This window comes from Tauraco erythrolophus, chromosome 16 (genome assembly GCF_009769465.1).
Source record: "Tauraco erythrolophus isolate bTauEry1 chromosome 16, bTauEry1.pri, whole genome shotgun sequence".
Taxonomy (NCBI): Eukaryota; Metazoa; Chordata; class Aves; order Musophagiformes; family Musophagidae; genus Tauraco; species Tauraco erythrolophus.
Genome location: NC_141480.1, coordinates 3,197,381 through 3,219,879, shown reverse-complemented (window position 1 = coordinate 3,219,879; position 22,499 = coordinate 3,197,381). Strand labels below are relative to the sequence as shown.

At 42.3% G+C, this 22,499-nt stretch overlaps 1 protein-coding gene across 1 annotated transcript; it reads left to right on the top strand.

Moving 5' to 3' along the window:
- Nucleotides 1-442: 442 nt before the first annotated feature.
- Nucleotides 443-18,380, top strand: PPP2CA (protein phosphatase 2 catalytic subunit alpha). Its single transcript, XM_086621403.1, has 7 exons — nucleotides 443-647; nucleotides 14,202-14,411; nucleotides 14,930-15,103; nucleotides 15,300-15,389; nucleotides 15,879-16,040; nucleotides 16,790-16,908; nucleotides 17,637-18,380. The coding sequence occupies exons 1-7, from the start codon at nucleotides 546-548 to the stop codon at nucleotides 17,707-17,709; spliced, it is 930 nt and encodes a 309-aa protein (XP_086477529.1). The 5' UTR covers nucleotides 443-545; the 3' UTR covers nucleotides 17,710-18,380.
- The last annotated feature ends 4,119 nt before the right edge of the window (nucleotides 18,381-22,499 follow it).

The window sequence follows — 22,499 nt, the reverse complement described above, 5'->3', positions numbered from 1 at the left end:
TCGCGACCGACCATCCCCGGCGGCCCTCGCCCGCTGGGCGGGAAAAGCCCTTCCCAGCAGCCCCCTCCCGCGCATGCGCCGACAGCCCCTCACCCGCAGAGCGCGAACGCCGCCGCCCCCGCCGCTTAGTGCCGCGCGGGGCTGCGCAGGCGCAGACGCGCCTCAACTCCGTCCCGCCGCTGCCGTCCCGCCGGTCGGGCTGGTCCCGTTCGGCCGCGGCCAGCGCGCACGCGCGGTCCCGCCCGGGGACTGCGCATGCGCCGTTCCCTCCCACGGCTTCTCCCTCCCCCTCCCCCCCTCCCCGTAGTGGAAGCCGAGGCGGTGACGTCAGAAGCGGCGGCCATTACACGGTCTGGTGCGAGGGAGCGGGCGGGCGGCGGAGCTGCAGCAGTGGAGAGCGCCGCGGTGGCCGCTCGACTCGCAGCGCTCCGCACCGCTTCCGCAGCGGCTGTTCAGTTCCGCCGCGTCGCGGCCGCCGCCGCTGTTTAGGAGCGCGGATCGCAGGGGGCGGTGCGGCGGCAGCCGGTGAGGAGGGGGAGAGCGGGATGGAGGAGAAGGTCTTCACCAAGGAGCTCGACCAGTGGGTGGAGCAGCTCAACGAGTGCAAGCAGCTCTCCGAGGGGCAGGTGAAGAGCCTCTGCGAGAAGGTGAGAGGCAGCGAGCGGGCGGCGGGGCGGCCGCTCCCAGCCGGTGGGTGAGGGGTGGCGGGGGCCGGGGCCGGGGCGGCTGCTCGGCGGGAAGGCGGGCGGTCGCGGAGCCGGGGAAAGGCGCTGCCGCGCGGGGGTGGCGCCTCCCCGCCGGGGAGGCGGGGGGTCCGCGGGCGGGACGCGGGAAGAGGCGGCGGGGCGAGCAGGCCGGGGCGTTTCGGGCGGCTCCGCGGGGCTGGCTGGTGGCCGGCCCCGCCGGCGGGGGTGGTGGGCCGGGGAGCCGGGCGAGCCGCGGTCCCTCCGCGGACGGATCCGCTCCCGCTGCGCTGGGAGCCTGGCTCCGCCTCCCGCCTTTCATCGCTCCTAAAATGGCGCCGCTGCCGGGATTCTCGGGAGAGACCCCCGAGCGTGGCCGCCATCCCGGGGTGGGGGGCCTGGCCTGGCGCCGCTGTACCGGCCCCGGCCCTTCCTCGGTGCCTTTTCCCTTCCTCGGGCCTCGCTGGGCGCTGCCGCCCCCGAACAGCTTCGGCCGGGCGGGGAAGAGCCGTGCCGGCGGTGCGGAGGGTCGCAGTGAATTGAAGCGACGTGCTCTCACGATACGGTTAAAATTTTAAAGCAGCCCCAAAAATGTGAGTTATTACAATGAAAGCAAAAGCTTATGGTAATGCGTTGAAAATGCTACGGGGTAAAGAGCTGCTGCTTGAACGTAGCAGCTTTGCTTCCCCCCCCCCCATGATATAAATAAGCACAGGCGCATTTATAACTAATTGAAGGGTAGATTAGCTTTGGGACTTTCGTTTCTCTGGATAATATTGTGAGTTCCATGAATTTTACAGAATAAGCACTTGAGATCCCATGCAGCTGTTTATTTTGTAGCGGTGGGTTGAAAATGTCGAGGCTTGGATGCTAAAATACTGTGTTGATTGAGGCATTTAGAAAGGTCTGAAAATCAGCGTGGGATAGATGGCATTTTGGAAATTCAAGGGAAAATTTCTTATAGTAGTATCCAGCTGTGTTTTCCAGTTGAATTCTAATTTTGGATGTAACTTAGTAGCTGAGCAGTTTTTTGGGTTATTGAAGGTTTTACGTGTTCCTACATTGCTAGACTGGAGGAAGTAATATTTGTGGACAGTTTGGGAACTGGAAGTTAAGAAATATGGAAAGTTATTGATGTAGTGGGTTCTAAAGAAGCTTGTGTACCTGCCATAAGAAGTAATTAGAATATTTTAAATTCGGCATCACGCTTTTGATATAAAATAATGTCACTAGATTACCAGATTGGTGATGAAGTCAGGTCACAAAGACCTGGCTAAGTGTTTAAATATAAGAAATGAGGAATCTTGTCCTGTTGTACCAGGATCTTGGCAATTTGGTCATGTAAATGTTTAACTAGGTGCAAAATTCTTGTCCTTTAGCTGAACTTTACTCATTTTAATAGGAAAAACATCCCTTCATTGCAGAAGCTACCCACCTCCCGAAGAAGACCCTCACTGAGCATGAGCAATGGTTTTGTAGAGATCTATACATTTAATTGCAGGTGAAGAAAACTTGTACCAATCAGAAGAGGTTTAAATAGAATGATTAGCTATAGAAATGTTACAGCTTATACATATGTAATTATGCATGTATAAATAGCATCGTTTTGAGCACCTACATGTGCTAGCTTTGTGACTTTGCCACCTAGCACCCATCTCTGCCCAGATATGTAATAAACAAATATATTGATTCTATGTGTAAGTTGGCTTTTTGCACACTGGGTGAAAGAACCCTCGTTTTTGGGATGATATTTAGAAATACTACAGCATGCTCTTTTGCAAGCAAATTGTTTCCAGAGGACTGTCTGTACTAAAGAACTTGCAGTGGTTTTGGCCAGATGGGTTCTTACTGGAGTACAAATTTTTGTTCGCTAGTATTCCAGAAACTTGAAGTTGTTACCATTTGATAGAGCTTGTGTATTTTAAATTATGTTGCAAGCAAGTGGCAATGTCACTGCCTGACTATTTTTCACGTGCGTCTCTAATGACAGCAATCCAGCTTCTTCCTTGTATTGGTTTGTTGGAGAGCTGAGTATTCCACTTGCCATCATTTGTAAACCAGTGCTGGCACAGGGTCCGGAATATCGCATGAGTGGATGTGTTTTGTAAGGTCATATGGTGATTTACAGGAGCACAAGGAATAGACAAAGAGCTTTCTATTTACTGGGGGGTTTTGACAGATGAGGAGTAGGCATGCCATTAGAAATTCCTTACAGAAGATACTGTAATCCCAGTCATCCTTGTTGCGCAAGACGCCATTTTCATTTTTTCCCAGTGAAGAATGCAAATGAGCTGTATTTCTGGATAAATACGTAATGCTTGTCACCAAAATAATGATAGATAAAAGGAAAGATCACAGAAAGTTGTGTGTCTGACTGCTGTGTTTTGAGATGAGACCACAAGAATGCGTGAGAGAACGCTACCTGAAAAATATAATTCAGCAGCAACCTCACATTGCCTCAAGTTGGGTGGATATGAGCCAGCTCCAGACCAAAGGTGGTGTTTCTCTGGGGAGCGTGACGCTGTGCTTGAGCCGAAATTCCCTATCTCTGACTGGTGTGCGGTCAGCACTTTGCGGAGTACAGCCACATGGCTGTTTACGTTAAGGAGAGATGATTTGTTGCTGATAACTGCAGGTGGATTTACTAGGACTTCCTGCTAACAGTAGATAAGTTTCTAAATGGTTGCTGATGCAAGGAATTGGAAGTAGGCCCCTGGAGTCCAAGTTTTCCATCAAGTCGTCGCTACCCCCCTCATGTTGGCAAGAGCAGGGCCTTAGCTGAAGTCTATGCCCTCCTCCTGAGGCAGCATTTGCTTTAATGTGATACTGTGCTTCCAGCACTGACTCCCAGAAAATGAGTTGTGCTTCATGTTTCGATTGCCTGAAGTAGTTTCGGGGATGTAATGGCATCCAAAAGTTATGTTTTTCCATAAATAGCTTAATGTGTTAAGGACAGTGTCAAATAATAGCTACTGTTCCAAAGGACAGATAAAGACCCTACTAGGTATAAACTGTCATTCTTCACCACGTTGGATTGTAGCTGGGGCTAATTAAAATAAACAAATAATAAAAAAAATCTTTGTGAGGGCTTTTTCTCCACTATGCTGTTTGATTGGATGATCTTCCTGACTGGTATTTCTTGATCTGCTGGGACTTCATGTGTGCAGACTGGTGCCTGTCTAATAAAAATAAACCTAAGGGCTCTCTTGTATTTCAGTATTAATATCTGAAGAAGATATCAGCTATTTACAAACCTGATAAATAAGCGTGGCTGTTTGTGCATCCTAGTTACTTTCTCAGCACATCTTGCATTGTGCCTGGTTACCTGGGTGATGGTGGTGCTGGTAGCTGGGCAGGAATGTCTTCTAAGTCTAGGAATAATTTGTAACTATGGGTAATACATAATACTTTTACAGATGATTTCAAAAAGTACGAACGTCTGAGTGGCAGTTAGGGTGTTCTAGGCTTAATACATGCTACGTATTTTATGTTACACTTACCAAATCCTTAAGCAAAGCACACACAATTGGTCACACATGGATTTAAGTTGTGAAGAAGCAGTCAAAACGTATGCTGTGTAGTCACTGTTACGTATCAGCAGTGTTTGCCCTGTTAACACTGAATTGTTTATTGACTGTTGTCCATGAACAGAGGAGAAAGGAAGTCCTGTGTTGCCAGGTGAGGGTTTTTTCCACTGGCTGTTTTGAATGAAAGGATGCTGTTCTGGAGCACTGTTCTTTTCCATACTTTATGAGGGTAGGGGCCGTGGTCTTGTCTCCTTGCTGTCATGTATAAATGCCTTTTATTACAGGAGATAAAGATGTGGTACATTGACCAAGAAGGTGGGATGACAGTCTGAAAACGCACAGAGGAATGAGTTGAATTTGTGGATAGAGTCTCCATTGCTTATTTCAGAAGATACCTAGTGCAGGTGGAGGCAGAGGTATTGGAGTCTCTACCCTGAACATACTGGTCTGTAATTAAGTGGGTTTGAACATGGCATCTAGTTTGTAGAAAAAGAAGACAATTTGCTCATATATGCTGTGTAGAGTGTTCAGGGTTCTCTTCCCGTGTACTTGAGTTACTAGTAAAATATATCTGAATAGACAGAGTTGCTAGCCAAAATTTTTAAACTGTGTGAAGGGCTGATGCTGTTAAGAGCATTCAAGAAACCTTGATTCACTGCAGCTTTTGATCTGTAACAGTGATCTTGGTTACACTTGCTTTTTGATTTGTCACCAGTGCTAATTTTCATGGTATAAATATGTTTCGGGGCCACACTGTTCTCTGGTGTGTATCTTGTTAATGGTGTATTTTTCTCATATTTTTTCCCTGTTGCAGAACTTTAACTTTTATCACTAGATTTTCCAAGTTAGATTTTCTAAGACTGATTGCAGATGAGAACTAACCTAACATGCATGTACTCACTGCAGCTGTGTTAGCTGCTTGAACTCATTCAGCTTTTGTTAAGTGCTTTCGTTCTGTGAGACATTATGTTACTGATGAAGCTCTCTTTTGGGTTAAAACTGCCCGCTGCAGTCCAAGTTTAGTTCTAATGCATAGGATTGGCAAGTTTCATGAATCTCTCTTGTGTTTTAAGCTATTACTGCCCTGGGATGTCTGCCCCACTTATTTTTCAGACAGAGGGAGGCACGTGTTCCCTGCTGTCTCCTCTGCTGTTGGAGAGTTACCTTTCTTAGCTAATTATTTTTGGCCAGAAGTGAATGTTGTAAACTGTCCCCGACTGCATTTGCAAGGGCTTTTCCATTAGCTAGCTTTTGCATTCCCATATCTTTTCATGTAACCATCACATACAACTACTCTTCAAACTAAGATGGTTGTAAAAATGAATGTTCCTGTCAGAACTTGCTATAAATCAACTGAAAAACCTGCCCCAACAGAATTCCCAATTCAAATACATGGGCCATGTATTGGACAAGTTCTGTGTCCCTCCACCCCTACCCCTGGCAGAAGAACGTGGGTCTGGAAGGCACAGCAGTTCAGTTTTCCTTTGCTACTGCATGGGCATCTGGATGTGCTAACAGGGAAACCCTTGGAAGTACTGCCAGTGGCGGCAGTTTGTTTTTCCAGGGTGTGTGGGAGACTGGAAGATAGTTTAGGATCCTTTGCTGCTGCTTTGTTGAACATCCCCAGGGATCAAGCTGTTGATAGGTGCGGATGGTTATACCTTCCATCTCTGCAGAGTTACAGGAATATTGTGAAAAGCTTTTTTGGTGACATTTTTATAACTGTGTTTAAGATTATTCTGGAACGCTTCCTCGGAAAAGATGCTTTCACTCCCAGTGTTCTGTTGATTTTTTTTTTTTGTGATGTTAGTAGTATAAAACAGAAATTGTCTTTGTACACAAAAGGCATTCAAAATGTCAACCTTTGCCAGCCTTTTCACCTAGTTCTGATTGTACTTACAACGCTTTGATGTACGTATGAGAATTTAGTCTTGTATGTGCCAGTTCTTGTAGCATCAGCAGCTTTCTAATTTTTTTCAACTTTAGGAAGTTCTGTAAAATCAGTTTGTGTTGACGTGTGGTTTTTGGGTTGTGGGGTTTTTTTAATTGCAACATTAGTTGTGATCAAGTGGGAGTTAAATATATTTTTGTGTTGTTCTAGAAGTTATTTTGGGCATAGCTTGAGGTAACAGAAGTAAGCACTTGTAAGTCAGAGCAAGTTCCTACCTGAGTTCTACCAATTTAAGGCTCTGGACGTGGATGAGGCTGTAGATACATGTCCTCTTCCCAAACTCAGTGTGGTGAGGCTGTTGCCTCCTCGGATCTGATGACAGTGCTGGTCTGTGATTGCTCCCTGACTGTTTGCAGTCGGTCATCTGGGGCCGTCGTGCTAAACCGAACCTGCCTGGCTGTGTCTGGCACGAGTGAAGGAGGCCTTGTACAAAGGCTGTGCAAGGGGAAATCAAAGGAGCAAGGATTGAATCTCCATCCTCACTTAGGGACCCTTGAACACTACACCTATAGTCAGTAACACAGTTGTTGCCCTCTGTTCCTTTTATTTAGGCAGTGTGTTAAGCTGGAAAAACAGTTTATTCCTGGCTGAAGAATAAATACTGTAGCTCAACTCCTCAGAGTCAGGTCTCCAATATTTCTGTTGGTTATATGGAAAATACCTTCCAATACAGGTGTTACGTGCTTGCTAGTTAAGTACGTTTTTTGAGATTGACACGTATGCCTATCTCAGCCTCCAGTCAGTATCCTGACTGTGCCTACTTGTGGTTGGAGTTCTTTGAGCAAAAGAGTTGAAAACTTTTGGAGCTTATCTGCAAGTCCAGCTTCGCATATCAGGCACAGCTAGTTTGGGAATAGCTTTAGTCTATTTCTTTTTTTAACAACTTGAATGATACGAACTGAATTCACCTCGCACCTACAGACAGGACCAAAGGCCATCTCTGTGTACGTGGTCAGCTTCACGCGTTACTACTGTTGCTGTGTTTCTTTGAACTCCCATGTAGAGAGGAAGACATCTGGACTTCCTGAGCTATTTGGCCTCTTAAATTTTTTTTAAAATACTTTTGTAGACTGTGTTTTTCTTTGAAATCAGAGTTGCAGGCACTAAGATTCTTCTGCATAATACAAAATAATGACATTGAGTTCTTTCAGGGGAGCCCCTTCCCATCCTCATTTCCCATTTGGTCTTGTCAACTACTGACACTGAAACAGCGATTCCCCTTCTCCCAAATCTGCCTCTTGAGGGAAAGAACACTCCTTTCAGTTGTGCTGAGTATGTAAAACTGCTAATGATTTTTCCAGTTGAAGTGTTAAGGGGACTATCAAGACTGCGAATGGCATCAGTCAGTGCTTTGTAATACAAGGGAATAGAGGGTTATTTGCCAAAAGTTCCCTGCCTGCATGCTTTTTGTAGAGCTTCTAGTATTTACGGGAGAAGGAGGAAGATAGTTGTCTCGTTTACTTTCATATGCAGTACTGGCATTAGGATTGATCTTTTGGTTGGCTAACGGGTTTAACTGGTCTCTCTTCTAACCAAACAGAAATTGCTAAAAGAGTAAGGGAGCAGTTGTTGCTGGGTTGTGGAGCAGTGAAGAAGGAAACTCTGCTTGCTGTGTGTTGGGAAATACGGAGCTGATTGGGTTTTATGATTTTTTCTGTTGGTTAATTGCCTGTTCTTGATTCATTGTCAAATAATAATTGATACATAAGCCTCTAAACTTTGTGCACTTTGAATTAAAATAAAACTTTTGTGTTCATTTGCTAGTTCTTTTTGCCCTATCCCAAGAAAATGAATGGCTACAAAGGTGTAGTGACCACACCATGACACACGTGTTCTCAGGAGCTGTGTTGTGACTCTGACTGGGCATGCCTCGTTTTCCTTTGTTGAGTTCTAAACCTTTGCTGTCACTGGTAGTGAGAGAGGTTAGAAATGGAGGTGTAGCCACTAGTCACAAAACCAGAGAGAAAGCAGATCGGTTATCTTCTGTTCCAGTCCTGAGAAAAGAGTATTTTGCTGCTGTGGCTTGTTCTGTGGGGATGGAAATCCTGTTTTTACTTCCTCTGGAATACTAAATAGTTAAATGTCAATGGAGAGCTTTGTATTTTAATTTTACTCCTACTTAAACATTCACATGAACTCCTTAGTGGTTTCCGAAGTTCAGCATAAATCAGTTTCCTATTTGTCATATGTAATCTGACTGCTGTTGTGTTGTACCTTCTCCACAGAAGGGTGGTATTGGAGGCCTCGTTTCTCTAGTTTTGTTTAAAATGTCAGACAGTGATTGAAAATACATTTTGCTCTAAAAAACCATGAGCCCATTTTTGTCTGAACATGTTCTCTTTCCTCTGCAAGTAAGGGATGGGGGGGAAACCCTTAAATTGAAAGAAACGTGTGTACTCTGCAGAAGAATTGCTGACTGTAATGGATGACTTTGCTTGGAAGTGGAATTTCTTCTAGGCCACGAGGTTTGGCCAGCTAAAGCCAGTATTCATCCCAATTAGCTGATCATTGTGCCTTTAGTCACATCCTGTACATCTTGACGACAGGAAATTATGGGTGTGGTTGAGGTCTTCAATCTCATCAAAATATCTTTATGTTAACTACAAATACCTATCCCCCCTCCTTGGTTACACTGGATGCTTCTCAACACCCAGTTTACTAGACAGCAGGTGTGCATTCTGGTCTGCCAAGAAGAACACATTACTGACTGCAACCATGACTTTGGATCAATGTCTAATTGAAATAATGGTTGGATTTCTTCTACTGAGTTAGTGGTAGTCTTTTGGGAAGTGCAGCAGTTTCAAACATTGTTCTACAATTCTGCAAAGCCACAGTCATGTTTAGTGCATTGTGGTGTTTTTTTTTCCTGATGTGCCTCAGTGTTTTTAGGGTAGATATTTGGTTTGAGCTGTCCGAGCTTCTGCGATCATGTAGGGATCTAAGAAGGGATAGGAGTAATTGAAAAATAACTGATATGTTCTGGAAACACAAAGGAATTTGGGTGCAGGTGAATTCAGAGGATTGTTCAGAAATGGACCACTCGAATTCTGTGAGGCATGGTTGATGATCTCCTCTGCTCATGAGGGAAACTTGCGTGTCCTCAGCATAGAGTGAGTTGAGAGAGTGAGTGGATGGATTATAGCCTTTGTGGCACTTGACTCTGAGCTTTAATCTGTGGGATGTAGGATAAAAACACATGCAGGGAACAGGGGAAACGGGAGATACTCTGCATATATACAACCTCTGCATCTCACTAAATAAAATTGTGAAGATCTGAAAATCATGCTGTAGTAGTTTTAATGGTCGTAGAGGTTTTTTTTTTAATTCTTATCCCTGCCTATTCATTATAAAATGGAGTGTTTACACTAGGATCTTGCATTGTCTTAAAACAATGAAGCTAATCTTCCTATTTTAAGAACAGTGTTTTGCATAAAAGATATTCTTTGTAAACAAAGGCAGCAAAACAGTGTTTTACTGTTTGTCTGGCCATTTAGATGGTGTGCAGCAGTCCAGGAATGTTTTAATTCTTAAATACTGGATTGTATTTTTATGCAGTACTACTTGCTTTACAATAAAGTGAAAAATTGTTGTTTTCTCGTGTGTTTAAACCAATATGGGTTTTATTCTTTTGGGTGCTTTGGGATTGTACCAGTTGCCTCTTTCCAGTGAAACGGCTGAGTAAGCCAATATTTTAGATATCAAGTAGAAACAAATTCCAGTCACTGTGACTAAGCTGAAGTGTATTCAATATGTGCTTACTGTTTGAACTTTGAGATTGCTTTAAGTAAAATACGTGACTTTCACCTCGGCAGTTGTTGTTTATGACAGCATTTTACTTGATTCTTCTTGTGCAACTGTGTCTTATAACTACGTGTTTTTTCTGTGGTGGACTTCCTTGGTGCTTGGCTGTAAAATCAGCATTTTTTATTAATTTGAAATAATAGGTTCTTTTCAGTCTTAATCTGTGTCTGCTTGCACTTGGTTTTGAAATCAAGAGTGTGTAGTGCTGAAAAAGGAGTTAAGCTGATTTGGAGGTAGGGTCTTGTGATTGTAAATGTAGTATGCTGTTGATACCAAGTTTATGCTTAAGTTTATTCATCTGTTTTAAATTTTAGAATGCCATCACAAATTAAAATTTCCATGGTGTGAGGTGCTTATGAGGACAGAAGTCTTAATGTTAAGAATTGTTAAGAACTGAAAAAATACTGGGAGGTAAAAGCGCTAATAAATGTTCAAGAAAAATCTGTTTCAGAATTGCACAACTGTTTATTGTAGTGATAGGCAATGAAACTTGGATGTTTCGAAACATCAGACTTGGATGATGTCAAAATACCGCAGAGTATTGCGCTGTGATCCTTCTTGGCAATAGGTCAGTGGGTTTTTGAAGTACAAGGGGTCAGGTGTGTGTCTCTTCCCTCGCTCTCCCTTACTGGGGGGTTTGGCCAAGGAGTGCTCCGTCTGGTGTTGGAGGCTGCTCAAATGCTCTGCTGCTTCCTTGCCATGGGGAAGTGAGGAGAGCTGGTGGTGTGAAGCTGGTGTGGTTTCACCCCAGCCGGCAACTAAGCCCCACACAGCTGCTTGCTCGCTCTGCCCTGGTGGGATGGGGGAGAGTCAGAGAGTACAAGTGAGAAAACTCATGGGTTGAGATAAAAGATGGTTTAACAGGTAAAGCAAAAGCCGCACGCACCAGCAAAGCAAAACAAGGAATTCCTTCCCTGCTTCCCATCGGCTGGCAGGTGTTCAGCCATCTCCAGGAAAGCAGGACTCCATTATGCTTAACGGTGACTTGGGAAGATGAACGCCATCACTCCGAGCGTCCCTCCCTTCCTTCCTTCTTCCCCCAGCTCTATATACTGCACGTAACATCGCATGGTATGGATATCCCGCTGGTCAGTTGGGACCAGTTGCTCTGGCTGTGCTCTCTTCTGGCTTCTTGTGCATCTCCACACTAGCAAAGCATGGGAGGTTGAAAAGTCCTTGATTTCTTAGCATCTACTAAAAACATCAGTACGTTATCAACATTCTTCTCATAGCAAATCCCATGCAAAATCCGAAACACAGCCCTGTTCTAGCTACTAAGAAGAGAATTAACTCTATCCCAGCTGAAACCAGGATAGAAACCCAGTGCACTGGGGAAGGATGGAGAGGGAGGGAGTTGTGTGATGTGGCTGAGCAAGTAGCATCATCATGGATCTTGGGGAAGGGATCAACAGAGAGGATGTGGAACCAGATGAGGTTGCACAGGGCAGCATGTGGTCCAGCACAAGGTCAGGGTCACAGGTACTTCAGTAATACTAGTGATAGCTTAATTTCTGTGAAACTTGAGTTGTGGAATTGTAATATTACACGTGTTGTCTTACAAATTGTGTTTTTGCTATGTTATGCTATATTAAAACAATTTTTGCTTTACTCTTTTATAGGAATTAATTCAATGTGGAAATTCAGGGTATGATTGATGGACCACTTGTTGGTGGCTTGTTTTCAGGGTGTTACTTTTTCCACTTTCAGCTCTGCTGAAGGCTCTTCTGTGGAAGCAAGTGTACTGCTTAAGCACTTCAGTATATGCCACTGTTAATGCTACAGGACGTGGTAAGACTGTAAATGGGCTAAGCAGTTCGTTAGGCAGTATTTCGTGAAACTTGGTTCAGAACGTGGAAATACTGAAATCCCTGCACCAGCGTTCCTCCACTGCAGGATGTAAATAGAGATTGCTGTTTTGCAAGTTGACCTGGAACAGTCTTTTTCCATCAGAGAAGCTGTCTAATTCACGCATGTGATCGAATGCGTAGCTAGCTGAGTGATTTAAAAATTTCAAAAACTGAGGAAGCAACAGCTCCGTTGCTGAGAACTGTGCTGTTTGAATCTCAGTCAGCATAAACGTCGCATACCTTTGAAAAAGGAATGCTGCATTCTTTGTGCAGCGCTTCCAGTCTTAGAAAATATGGCAGTAGAAAGCATTCTCAATTCAAGAGCAGTTTTTTTTAATATTGGAGTGCTGTAAGTATCTGCAATGTTCTCTGTCAAAAGGAAAATTAAGCTGGCTAATGCTTCTGAATGTAATAGTGTATTAAAGGAGGCTAAGACTGTTAAAACGCTTTCAAAACATCCGGTGAGTGTCACTGCATTAAAATGAACTTAAGTCAGGCTATCTTAAAATAAATCTACATTTTTAGCATCTACCACAAGCCAGCAATGACCTATCTTTAGCACTAGGCATGGCATGAGTGGAAACTCTCATGTGAGGTTGACTTTTGGTGTAAATATGTGTGCAGAGTGATTTAATTTTCATGCTGTAATATCTGAAGCGCTGTGTTATGCAGGGTGTTTAACAGTGATTGTGTTTTTGCATTTCTTTCTAGTGTTGAAGGCAATGTTGAATTTCATCAATCACCATCGTTAAACTACCTGTTGCTGGCACTTTTCTTGTTTGAAGTGGTGACCGTGGTGGTTAGCCTGGGCGATGTGTAGGAAGAGGGAGACCAGTTTTGGGAGTGGGGGTGTCAGTCGCTATCCTGCTGGTGGCTTCAGGAACAGCCTGGAAACTTGGACCCAGCAGCATGTTTCTTAACAGCTTGGCTCATGGCAATACCCAGTATTTAGTATACTGTTTGGATTGTAGCTTCAAATATTTATTTCTTTCCTAACTTTTAAAAATCTCACGCTCTTCAAATGATGAATTTTTCCTAGTGTATCGAAATACTTCTTTGCTTAGCAGAAACCTCCCAAAAATGAGTATGCTGCTTCAGTTGTTAGGTTATGTTTGAGAAAGTTAAGAAAAATGACTCTAAAATGAATGTGGTGTTACTTTTCCATGTCTCTTATACTGGTGTATGTACTTCAGAATATTTTGGATTTGGTGTGGCCTGTGCATAGGTGGTATTTGGTGCTGTTTCTGCAAGTCTTGTAGACATCTTGAGTTACAAAATAGAAGAGTTTTTGTATTTTCTCTTGTCATTCTGGTAATGAGGTTAAAAAGGGATCCTTTTGAATAGGAACACTGGTGCTTGAAAGGCGTAGAAATCTCTGTGGATGGTAACTGGTAAACTTGTTACTATTTATATTACTAATACCCTCTTGATTTAGGAAATTGTTGTGGTGTGTGTTTGGTGGCTGTTCTGAGAACAAACTAACAACTGGCAGTGTGGTGGTACGATTAAGGAATTGCATTATTTCAAAATTACCTTTCCGATACTATATTTAGCTTGTGCTTTTTTGTGTGGATTGCTTTTGTCTGCAAGTTTTCTGTACACAATTTTGTGGGGGGAAAAATATGATGACAAAGATCTTTCTCTGTGCTTTGGTTTATAAAGACACAACTCTGTGTTCCTCATGTGTACTTAAACACAAAACATGTTCAGAAAGCTTGTGCAGACAGTCCACCTGCTCTGCTATTGCTGATGCCACTGGATGTTAGCTCCTGCATCGTGTAGGACTCTGCCTTTGCATTGGAAGATGGATGTATGGATGGGGGGCAAACTGTCTTCTGCAGCAAGGCATCTGCAGTGCAGAGCTCCCCAGGAGCTTCTACTACCTGATACAGTCGTGTTCACCTGCCCGAGGGAGAGTCTCCCTTTTGACCATGACTGAGTTCAGGCTTTTGAAGGGTTGGAGTTGAGACATTGTTGTGATTTCAGCTTTAATTTTTCCAAATCCTGTGAACTTCTTCAATTCGAGCAGTGCTGATCGTTGTTTATGCTTCATTAATCTGTTTTTATAGAAAGTCTGAAGGTTTTTTTTTTTCCAGTATAGCAAAATGAATTCTTAAAATACCCTCCTTGGGGAGGGAAAAATACACTAAAACCAAATTCTGCTACTAATATGGGGTTGTATAAAGCAAAGTGTGTGTGTGTGTTTGTTTTTAAGTAAAAATAAACTCTTATTCTAAGTGTTTTAGACAAGGAAGGGACAAGAGTGGCTAAAGAGGGCAGGCAGGAGACAGCTGGAAGCGGTAGAGCATACTTTGAACAAAATGACTGTAATAAAATGACTGTTCCCAGACAAACCCAATTTATGTGTGTGTGTTTTTGTTTTGTTTCATAGGCTAAAGAAATTTTGACAAAAGAATCTAATGTACAAGAGGTGCGATGTCCAGTCACAGTCTGTGGAGATGTCCACGGACAATTTCACGACCTCATGGAACTTTTCAGAATTGGAGGCAAATCACCAGACACAAACTATTTGTTTATGGGGGACTATGTTGACAGAGGCTATTATTCAGTGGAAACAGTCACATTGCTTGTAGCTCTTAAGGTAACTTTTCCTCTCAGCTGTACAATTCTCTATAAAACGTATATAAATGTTGTCCTGACTGTATGTATTATCTGTTACGGATTGTACGACATCGGTTTTATAGATAGGAAAACTGGAATGTCTTAGTTTTCTAAGGCACTTCTGAAAAAAAATTAACATTCAGGTGCAAGCCTGGGTAACTTTTTCTAAAATGTGTTGTATTTACTTTTATTTTTTACTTGCCTAACTAGCAGTCATTAAGAATTTGCTTAGAGAGATCAGCTTAATGCATAGGTGTAGTAAAGCCCACTAGTGACAATGAAGAAAATTTGGAATTAATCTTAAAAGCGTTTGGCAGCTGAAGATTTAAATGAATTGTCTCTTCTTTTCTCACAGGTTGCAATTAAATCTTCATCTTACAAAGAGTTTGGTTTTGATGGCTTTATTGACATTTGATGGGAGGTGGGGAGCTGTGACAAATCCTGTTTTTTTGGGAAGATGTGTATTTTGATGTCTTTAAAATAAACTGTTATTTTTAGGTCCGTTACCGTGAACGTATCACAATTCTTCGAGGGAACCATGAAAGCAGGCAAATCACACAAGTATATGGTTTCTATGATGAATGTTTAAGAAAATATGGAAACGCAAATGTTTGGAAATACTTTACAGATCTTTTTGATTACCTTCCTCTCACTGCCTTGGTGGATGGCCAGGTATGTGAAATTTAACAAAGTTAAATGTTATTAGTTGTAAACAGAGTGACTAACACTGTATACTTTAAAGCTGAGGGCTGATAGAAATCTCTTGCATATTTTTTCCTAATCAGTTCTACTAAACAATAATGAGTGTCTGTGCTGATAGAATTAATGTAAATGAATGAGATAATCTTCACATATGTAACTCTTCCAGATTTTCTGTCTACATGGTGGCCTCTCCCCGTCGATAGATACACTGGATCACATCAGAGCACTCGATCGCTTGCAGGAAGTTCCCCACGAGGTACTGAAAAAGAGTTTTCTAAACTCATGGTGCGATTTGTGATTCAGCGTGTGTTGGGTGTTTGAATACATAGGCTGAGAGTGAAATTCAAAACAATATAAAAGCCTAGCTTCCTGTGCTAGGTTGTTTCTTGGGTTTGTCTGTTTTTTGGGAGGGGGAGGAGGTGGGGATGGGGTTGGTTTTGGTGGTGTGGTGTTTTTTTTATTGTTTTTTTTTTTAAGGAAAACTAAGGGGCATGTTGTTGCCTAAAGTAAGAAACATTTTAGTGTGCCTAGAATCTCAACAGGTATCACCACTTAATGAGCTCAGAGGTGGGAACTATTTCTGTGAAGGTTCTTATTTTGGATAAACTTCTTGATAGTATTTCCAGTGTTAACTGGACCAGCTGTTGTAGTTGATGGTGGATTTTATTTAGGTCTTAGATGCTGCAACAAGTTGTGTAGGATTTTTACACTCAAATTTCTGAAACATCTTCAAAATCTCTTACAGGGTCCAATGTGTGACTTGCTATGGTCAGATCCAGATGATCGTGGTGGCTGGGGGATTTCTCCTCGAGGTGCAGGTTATACATTTGGGCAGGATATTTCAGAAACCTTTAACCATGCTAATGGCCTTACGTTGGTTTCAAGAGCTCATCAGTTGGTAATGGAGGTAAGCAGGATGGCCTGTGTGTGTAAACTCTTGATTGTGTCGTTGCTACATTAATATTGTACTCTGTGTGTAAGAGATGTGTGTAGAGTCTTCCAGAAACTATTTTGACAGTATTCGTGTGCTACTAAAGGATTTTTCAGTTTGACAGTGGAGTAACCTTTATTTTTGCCTCTTAGGAAAATCTACAGTAACATCCCAAAACAGACTTTAGTAGTAGATGTGGTATTGCATTTAGGCGTAGTAAAATGGTTGTTAAATGTAAGTGCTGAGTCCCTTGATAAGAAAAAGTACACAAATGTGTGCCTTGAAAAAAGATGTGTTTGTCCTTTTTACCTTGGATGTGTGGTTTTGTTCTTAGTCTCTAGTTATCCCTGACAGTTAATGTTTTTAAATGTGTGTCTGGATTCTAGTTTTGATAATCACAGCCGAAGATTCAGAATAGATTGTGTAATTCAGAATTACTGTTGTCATTTTTTTTAATGCTAATGCAATGGAGAATTCTTGCTGATTTTTTTTTTAATGTGTTTAGGTTGTGCTTGCTAGTAAGAAGGAACATAGGAAGGCCAAAATTGCTACTTACCCTTTTTCTCTCAAGAAGACAAAAGATACAGCCTTAATCTTATTTAAAATGACACTACAAATGCCACTTAGGATTTTGTGCATTAAAAATTCAGTTTGGTAATCAGATGGTTTATATATAAACAAATGAACTTGGCTGTCATAATTACTAATGTTTTTTTTCTCTCCAGGGGTACAACTGGTGCCATGATCGGAATGTAGTAACAATTTTCAGTGCTCCAAATTATTGTTACCGTTGTGGCAACCAGGCTGCAATTATGGAACTTGATGATACTCTAAAATACTCCTTGTAAGTATGTGTAAAAAATGAGATGTATGTTGCCCATGATTTTGAGATAGTTGCTGTAGCAAGATACCACTTAATTATTGCGTTACGCACTTTTGGGAGGTGAAGTGGATGTGACATTGTGGGATTAGCCGTGTCTGAAGTCTTGGAATCAAATGTCTGGAACAGCCATTGATACCTTATCCGTCAGATTAAAGTGAGATCCCTTGGTTTTGTTCTGTATAACTGGAGTTTAATGAAATACTATAGAGGTATGTGATTTGGGACCAGGAGTACTCTGTCACATCTCAGGCAATGCCTTCATGTCAGTGTAGGGCAAGAGATTTTTGGAGTCTTCAAATTCTTAAGGTGTTAGAATGCTGGCTTTTTTAATGAGGTTTCTAACCACCTGAGCAGCAACTTTACTAGTAGATGAGGCAAAAGCATTGTGTAAACTGCCCCCTTTGACAATTACTGGAGACCTTATGCTAACATTTGACCAGTTTCTGAGTTTTTAAAGTGAAGATTCTCTCCGGTCTATAGTAGTAATCATAAAGGTAGTTTAAAACACGGGGATTGTAAATATGTACTAATAAAAGGAGTGGAAGAAGTTGAATGGTTGCTGTAGAAGACTAGACTTGGTTGAAAAAAAACTTGAAAAGATGTATCCGTGTTAGGACCGCTGCTCCTGTGTTTCACGTCTGAAACTGCTGAATAACTCCCGCGGTTCCGTTAACGTCTGTGCTTTTCAGTTTGCAGTTTGATCCAGCGCCGCGTCGAGGTGAACCGCATGTGACTCGTCGCACCCCAGACTACTTCCTGTAAAGAGATTTTAGACCTGTACAGTATTGCCATGAACCGTATGTTGACCTAAAGAAAATGGGAAGAGCAACAGTAACTCCAAAGTGTCAGAAAATATTTAACATTCAAACTTGTTTTCACATGGACCAAAAGACGTGCCATATTCAAATGCAAAGCCTCTTGTCGTCAACAGCTGTGACCACTTTAGAATGAACCAGTCCATTGCATGCTGAAGCAACATTGTTGGTCAAGAAACCAGTTTCTGGCATAGCGCTATTTGTAGTTACTTTTGCTTTCTCTGAGAGACTGCAAATAATAAGATGTAGACATTAACACCTCGTGAATACATTTAACTTTCCATTTAGCTCTAGCTTTATTCAGCATGACTGTAGATAAGGGTAGCAGCAAACAATCATTGAAGCTTAAAGAACATTTTTAAAATAAGTACCAAGGCCTCATATTTGTTCTGAAACTGTTTGTTTGTTTTATTTTCAGGGAATACTGTTTAATTTAATTGTATTGATTTTTTTTTTTGTCTGCACTCAGTTCCCTCTTCCACTCTTTGCCCTACCATATTGTCCCTTGTAATTGTCCAAGGATAGTGAATTACTTTGAACAGAACTGTTTTTTTCTGTAAAACAATGTTACTGCAGGACAGAGCTGCAGTGTTTTTCATAATAAACTTGTGAACTAAGTATGGAAAAATGTCAAATCCTGATTGCCTCTCAGGCCAACTGTGGTTTAATAAACGAACGTGTAGCTGGATGGGTTTTATAAACTTGCATAGAAATTTCCACGTTAAATAAGTAAAACCGAGGTGATTGGAGTGTGCTGGAAAACTCTGACCTTCTGAATTGTGTCGCAGGGAGGTGCCTGGTCACTGATGTCACGCAGCTGAGAACAGAGCTCACTTATTACTGACGTAATAAGTCTCTACTGAAATATTCAAAAATGGAAGAACGGAGCATAACTTAATTGATTGAGCGTGGCTTTTCTCAAGTGTAAATCTAAGTTTGAGTAATTTACCATGTAGGTGCTAATACTTCAAATCATTTGCTGAAAAACTAAGAATAAAACCAGTTTTTCTAAATATTAAAGGAAATAACTTGAAATTTAGTACTACGTGTATTGCCCAGGCTTCCCTTCTGAAAAATAGTGGTGTGTGTTTTATGTTAACTTCTGTTAAAATATTTCCTTTTTACTAATTTGTTTCAGAATTTGAATCCTGATTTGATTATTTTATTCAAACCAAATTCCAGCTTTATGCCTCCATAAGGATTGTGTTTGAAATTGATGGGGCATATCCTAAAAAGATGTACGGGGCGGCTGTTTTAATAGAGGAGTCTTAATATTCATACTGTTCAGGAGCCTTGAAATTCCTTGGACACAGTGTAAACCCTGCAACAACATAGAGGATTGATTTTTTTTATTCTAAGAGAAAGTACAGAAAATTTGAAAATGTCCAACTTAACCTGGAGGCACTTTTTGGGGCTTTCTTTTCTGCTTGGAGGACTGCTTAATTCCCTTAACTTGCCAAGGAAGTGCTGCATTTCACCAAGCATGACTTCATTCCTTTTCTGAAAGGCTCGAGTGGTTTTTCTTCAGCAAAAATTCAGCCATGTCCTGCAGGTTGGGTTCCAAATGCTTTCTGGAGAGCGCTCAGTCTTCTGCAGTTTGATCTCTCACAGGAAGAAGTGCATACTAAAAATAAGTGCACCTGAAGTGTCTTTTTTTAGTATATTGGGAATTTTTGCTTTGATCACTATTTTAAAAAAAAATCCATTGCTGTAGAGAGCCGTTCACTTTAAATTCCTTTGACTTGCCGTTCTCTGGAAATGTTTTTGTGGCTAGAACTTTGTGCCTCAATTGACACCATTCCTTCAAGAGTAATGGCTTTGCCCTATTTTCAGTTTTCCCTGGAACTTTAATTGGCGTGACTCATCTCCTGCTCTGGGGGGGGAGCAGTCAGTTCTCTCCTTCAGTTTCTGTACGCGGTGCAAGGGTACAGAACCAAGTAAAGTCAGTGCAGAACATTGAAGGTCACTCCAGTTTCCCCACCATTGCACCATCACTGGCCATTCAAAGATTTCATTGAAAATACCACATTGTGAACAAAAAAATGCTGCTCTGGTGGAGATTGGGAACCAGCAGTACTGACCAGCTGAAAGCACGTTTGGAAGTTTCAGGAGGAGAATGCAGACTCCAAGTAGAAATAATTAATGTCTGATTTATTGGTAGCTGATTGATGGAAGTTCACCTGAGTGAAAGCCAGCTGCAGAGAAATGAGCATAATTAGGGTTTGTTCTTGTTCTGGAGATCAGTGTTGATGTTTCCTTCTTCGCTCTAAGGGCTGGTAAATGCCATGAAATGTGAAATAGGAGTAGCTGGAACTCCCATACTGTGGTAGTTCAATAATATTTTCTGAAGCAGGACAGTTAAGCCCAGTGGTCAGTGAGGGGCTGACACTGGGATTGGACTTGGCAGAATGCAGTCATGAATGAAACTCGATGCTTTTCCACAAACCACTCTTCTTTTTTCTTCTGTTTCTCAACAACTTGGAGTGCCAGTAGAATCCTGTTGTTGTTGGACAGGTGGAGGAGGGTTTTGAGCTTTCCATACTGCATTTCACTTAAGTCACACTTAATGCCCCGTCGTTTGGCCATTTATCTATTGGTGTATCGGACTGAAGTAAACACTCATTTGGGGAGGCCTGTCCTGAACTCGGGGTCATTAAGTCAAAAACAAGAGACGGAATTACACTCTTACACAGGAAAACATTCAGTAACTTTGGTTTTGAAAGGAAAAGTGGTATGGCTTTGAAGGATATAGATTTGCCAGTTTTTTTCCCCCTGTGCCCTCTCTGCACCTTTCTTCCTCTGCCAGTTCCCACCTTCTGCTCTTTTCCCTCTGCCCGTCACCTTCTGCCTGGCAAACCCCGATCTTGGGTGTTGCGTGTGTAGACAGATGTTTTCTCCGAGGTAGAACCAGCACACATGTTCTGTGGGTTGGTGCCCGTGTCAGATTGTTCCCAGCTGCTGACGTTGGCTTCAACGTTCAGTCTCCCTGCTTCCAGTGCTGGGGCAGCGTTCCCTGCTTTAGATCTTGGGACAATACCCTGGGATGATACTTGATGCACGGGCAAGTGAAGAGGGATGGAGCTGGTCACCCCATTCTTCCCCTGGTGTCTGGGAGCGAACAGTAAATTCCACCTTGGGGAAGAACGCGGTGAATGTACATGTTGCTGATGAAAGCTCTGACGTTTCACCTGCCTGTGTGCAGTCTGCTTAGTATCAAAAGTCCATCTGGAAATGTTAGTAGAGAAGAGATTTCGGAGTTGCTGATAACTTGCTAATCCATGCTTCCATATTCCACCTCAGGGATTTTCTTTTTTTTTTTTTCGTTTTCATAGTAGTAGACACCGAAAGTCATTCTCATAAAGTAATTGTGCATTAAGAGCCTGGGACAAAGTCTTTGGCAATTTATAAGTTCAGCCTGAATCTTAAAAGCAAAGGGTTTCCTCACGTACAACATGAAATCAAAACTGCCTCACAAGTGCTAGGTTTATTTTGGACCTTTTTGTAGTTCCATAAACACATTCCTTGTTTTTTTCCCCTCTCACCCCTTCATTTCCTTAGAAATACCAGAGCTGTCAGAGGAGCTGTGACCTAAGGAGCAGGAGGGGGCTGAAGGATAAATGCGCTTGTTCCTTCTGGAAATAATGGTCTGTAAGAAGAGGCAAGTGTGATCAAATCACCAATTTGAATTTCAAATGAAATGCTGCTCCAAATTCAGTTAATTGAAGGTGCAGCTCCACTCTCACCACTTGCACACCTGTCACACACTCGTCGATCACTGAAGCTGTGACTGCCTTTTGTTTTGGCTGTATCACGGAAACTCAAGATATGTTTCAGGGTTTTTTGCAGAGGTTAAAGCAACGTTTTACATGAGAGAAATGGCTTTTTAGTGCTCCCTGGTTTTTGCAACCACATGCATGGTTTACATGAGCTTAGATTTTGGAGCAGAATGTTTGCAGGCAATGGTTTTTGAGCTCTTGTGGAACGCGTGGAGTGCCTTCTGCATGCTACAGCCCTTGCTACATGGAGTATTAGCTCTCTGCAAGTTCCAGAAGGTTGCAAATGGGTAAAGTGTTCAGTAAAAATTACCCTGGACTGCGTAGAAATCTTTCAGTACCTGTGAATACACTAAAAAAGCCCTGCAGAGTAAGCAGTTCATGAGTCAGCCTACTGTGGTTTTTTAAAAAGTTATTTTGGTGCTCTAATTCATTTGGCTGTGCTCCTTTTGGATGCAAATAAAGGCAAGCGGCTCTCTTGAGCAAGGGACCAGAGTTCTTTGGCATATATACAGGGGAAAAAAAGGCTGAAACAACACTTCTGGTTTTAAATTAAGCAGTGCTGCATGGTTTAGCCTTTTAAAACCTGTGCTGTGGCTTAAAATCTTTATTTCAGATGGGTTGAACTACAGCTCCTGATCTCTTGATCACTCTGTGGTGAACAGAACTTTTTTTGGATGAAGATTGAACTGATTGCTGTTGGTGTATAAAACATTAACCACTTACAGTATCTAAATATTCTATATGTGTAATTGACCGACATATAGGAAATATATAAATCCAGGTTGGACATCATGGCTTTTGGAGTAGGAGGGCACTGTAGCACAGGGACAGGCTAACTGGTGAGGCTGCAGAATATCTCATCTTGGGAGTTTCCAGGGTTGGGATAGAAAACGCCCCAGCTGAGCTGGCACTGGGGCTCGTGCCGCTTCAAGGGGGAGAGCAAGGGCCCTTCCAGCCGACA

Bases quoted from the DNA above. Each gene is read 5' to 3' on its own strand.
- PPP2CA (XM_086621403.1), top strand. From the start codon at position 546: ATGGAGGAGAAGGTCTTCACCAAGGAGCTCGACCAGTGGGTGGAGCAG. The intron at 15,104-15,299 runs GTATGTGAAATT...TAACTCTTCCAG, and splicing joins CTGCCTTGGTGGATGGCCAG to ATTTTCTGTCTACATGGTGG. The intron at 16,909-17,636 runs GTAAGTATGTGT...TGTGCTTTTCAG, and splicing joins GATACTCTAAAATACTCCTT to TTTGCAGTTTGATCCAGCGC.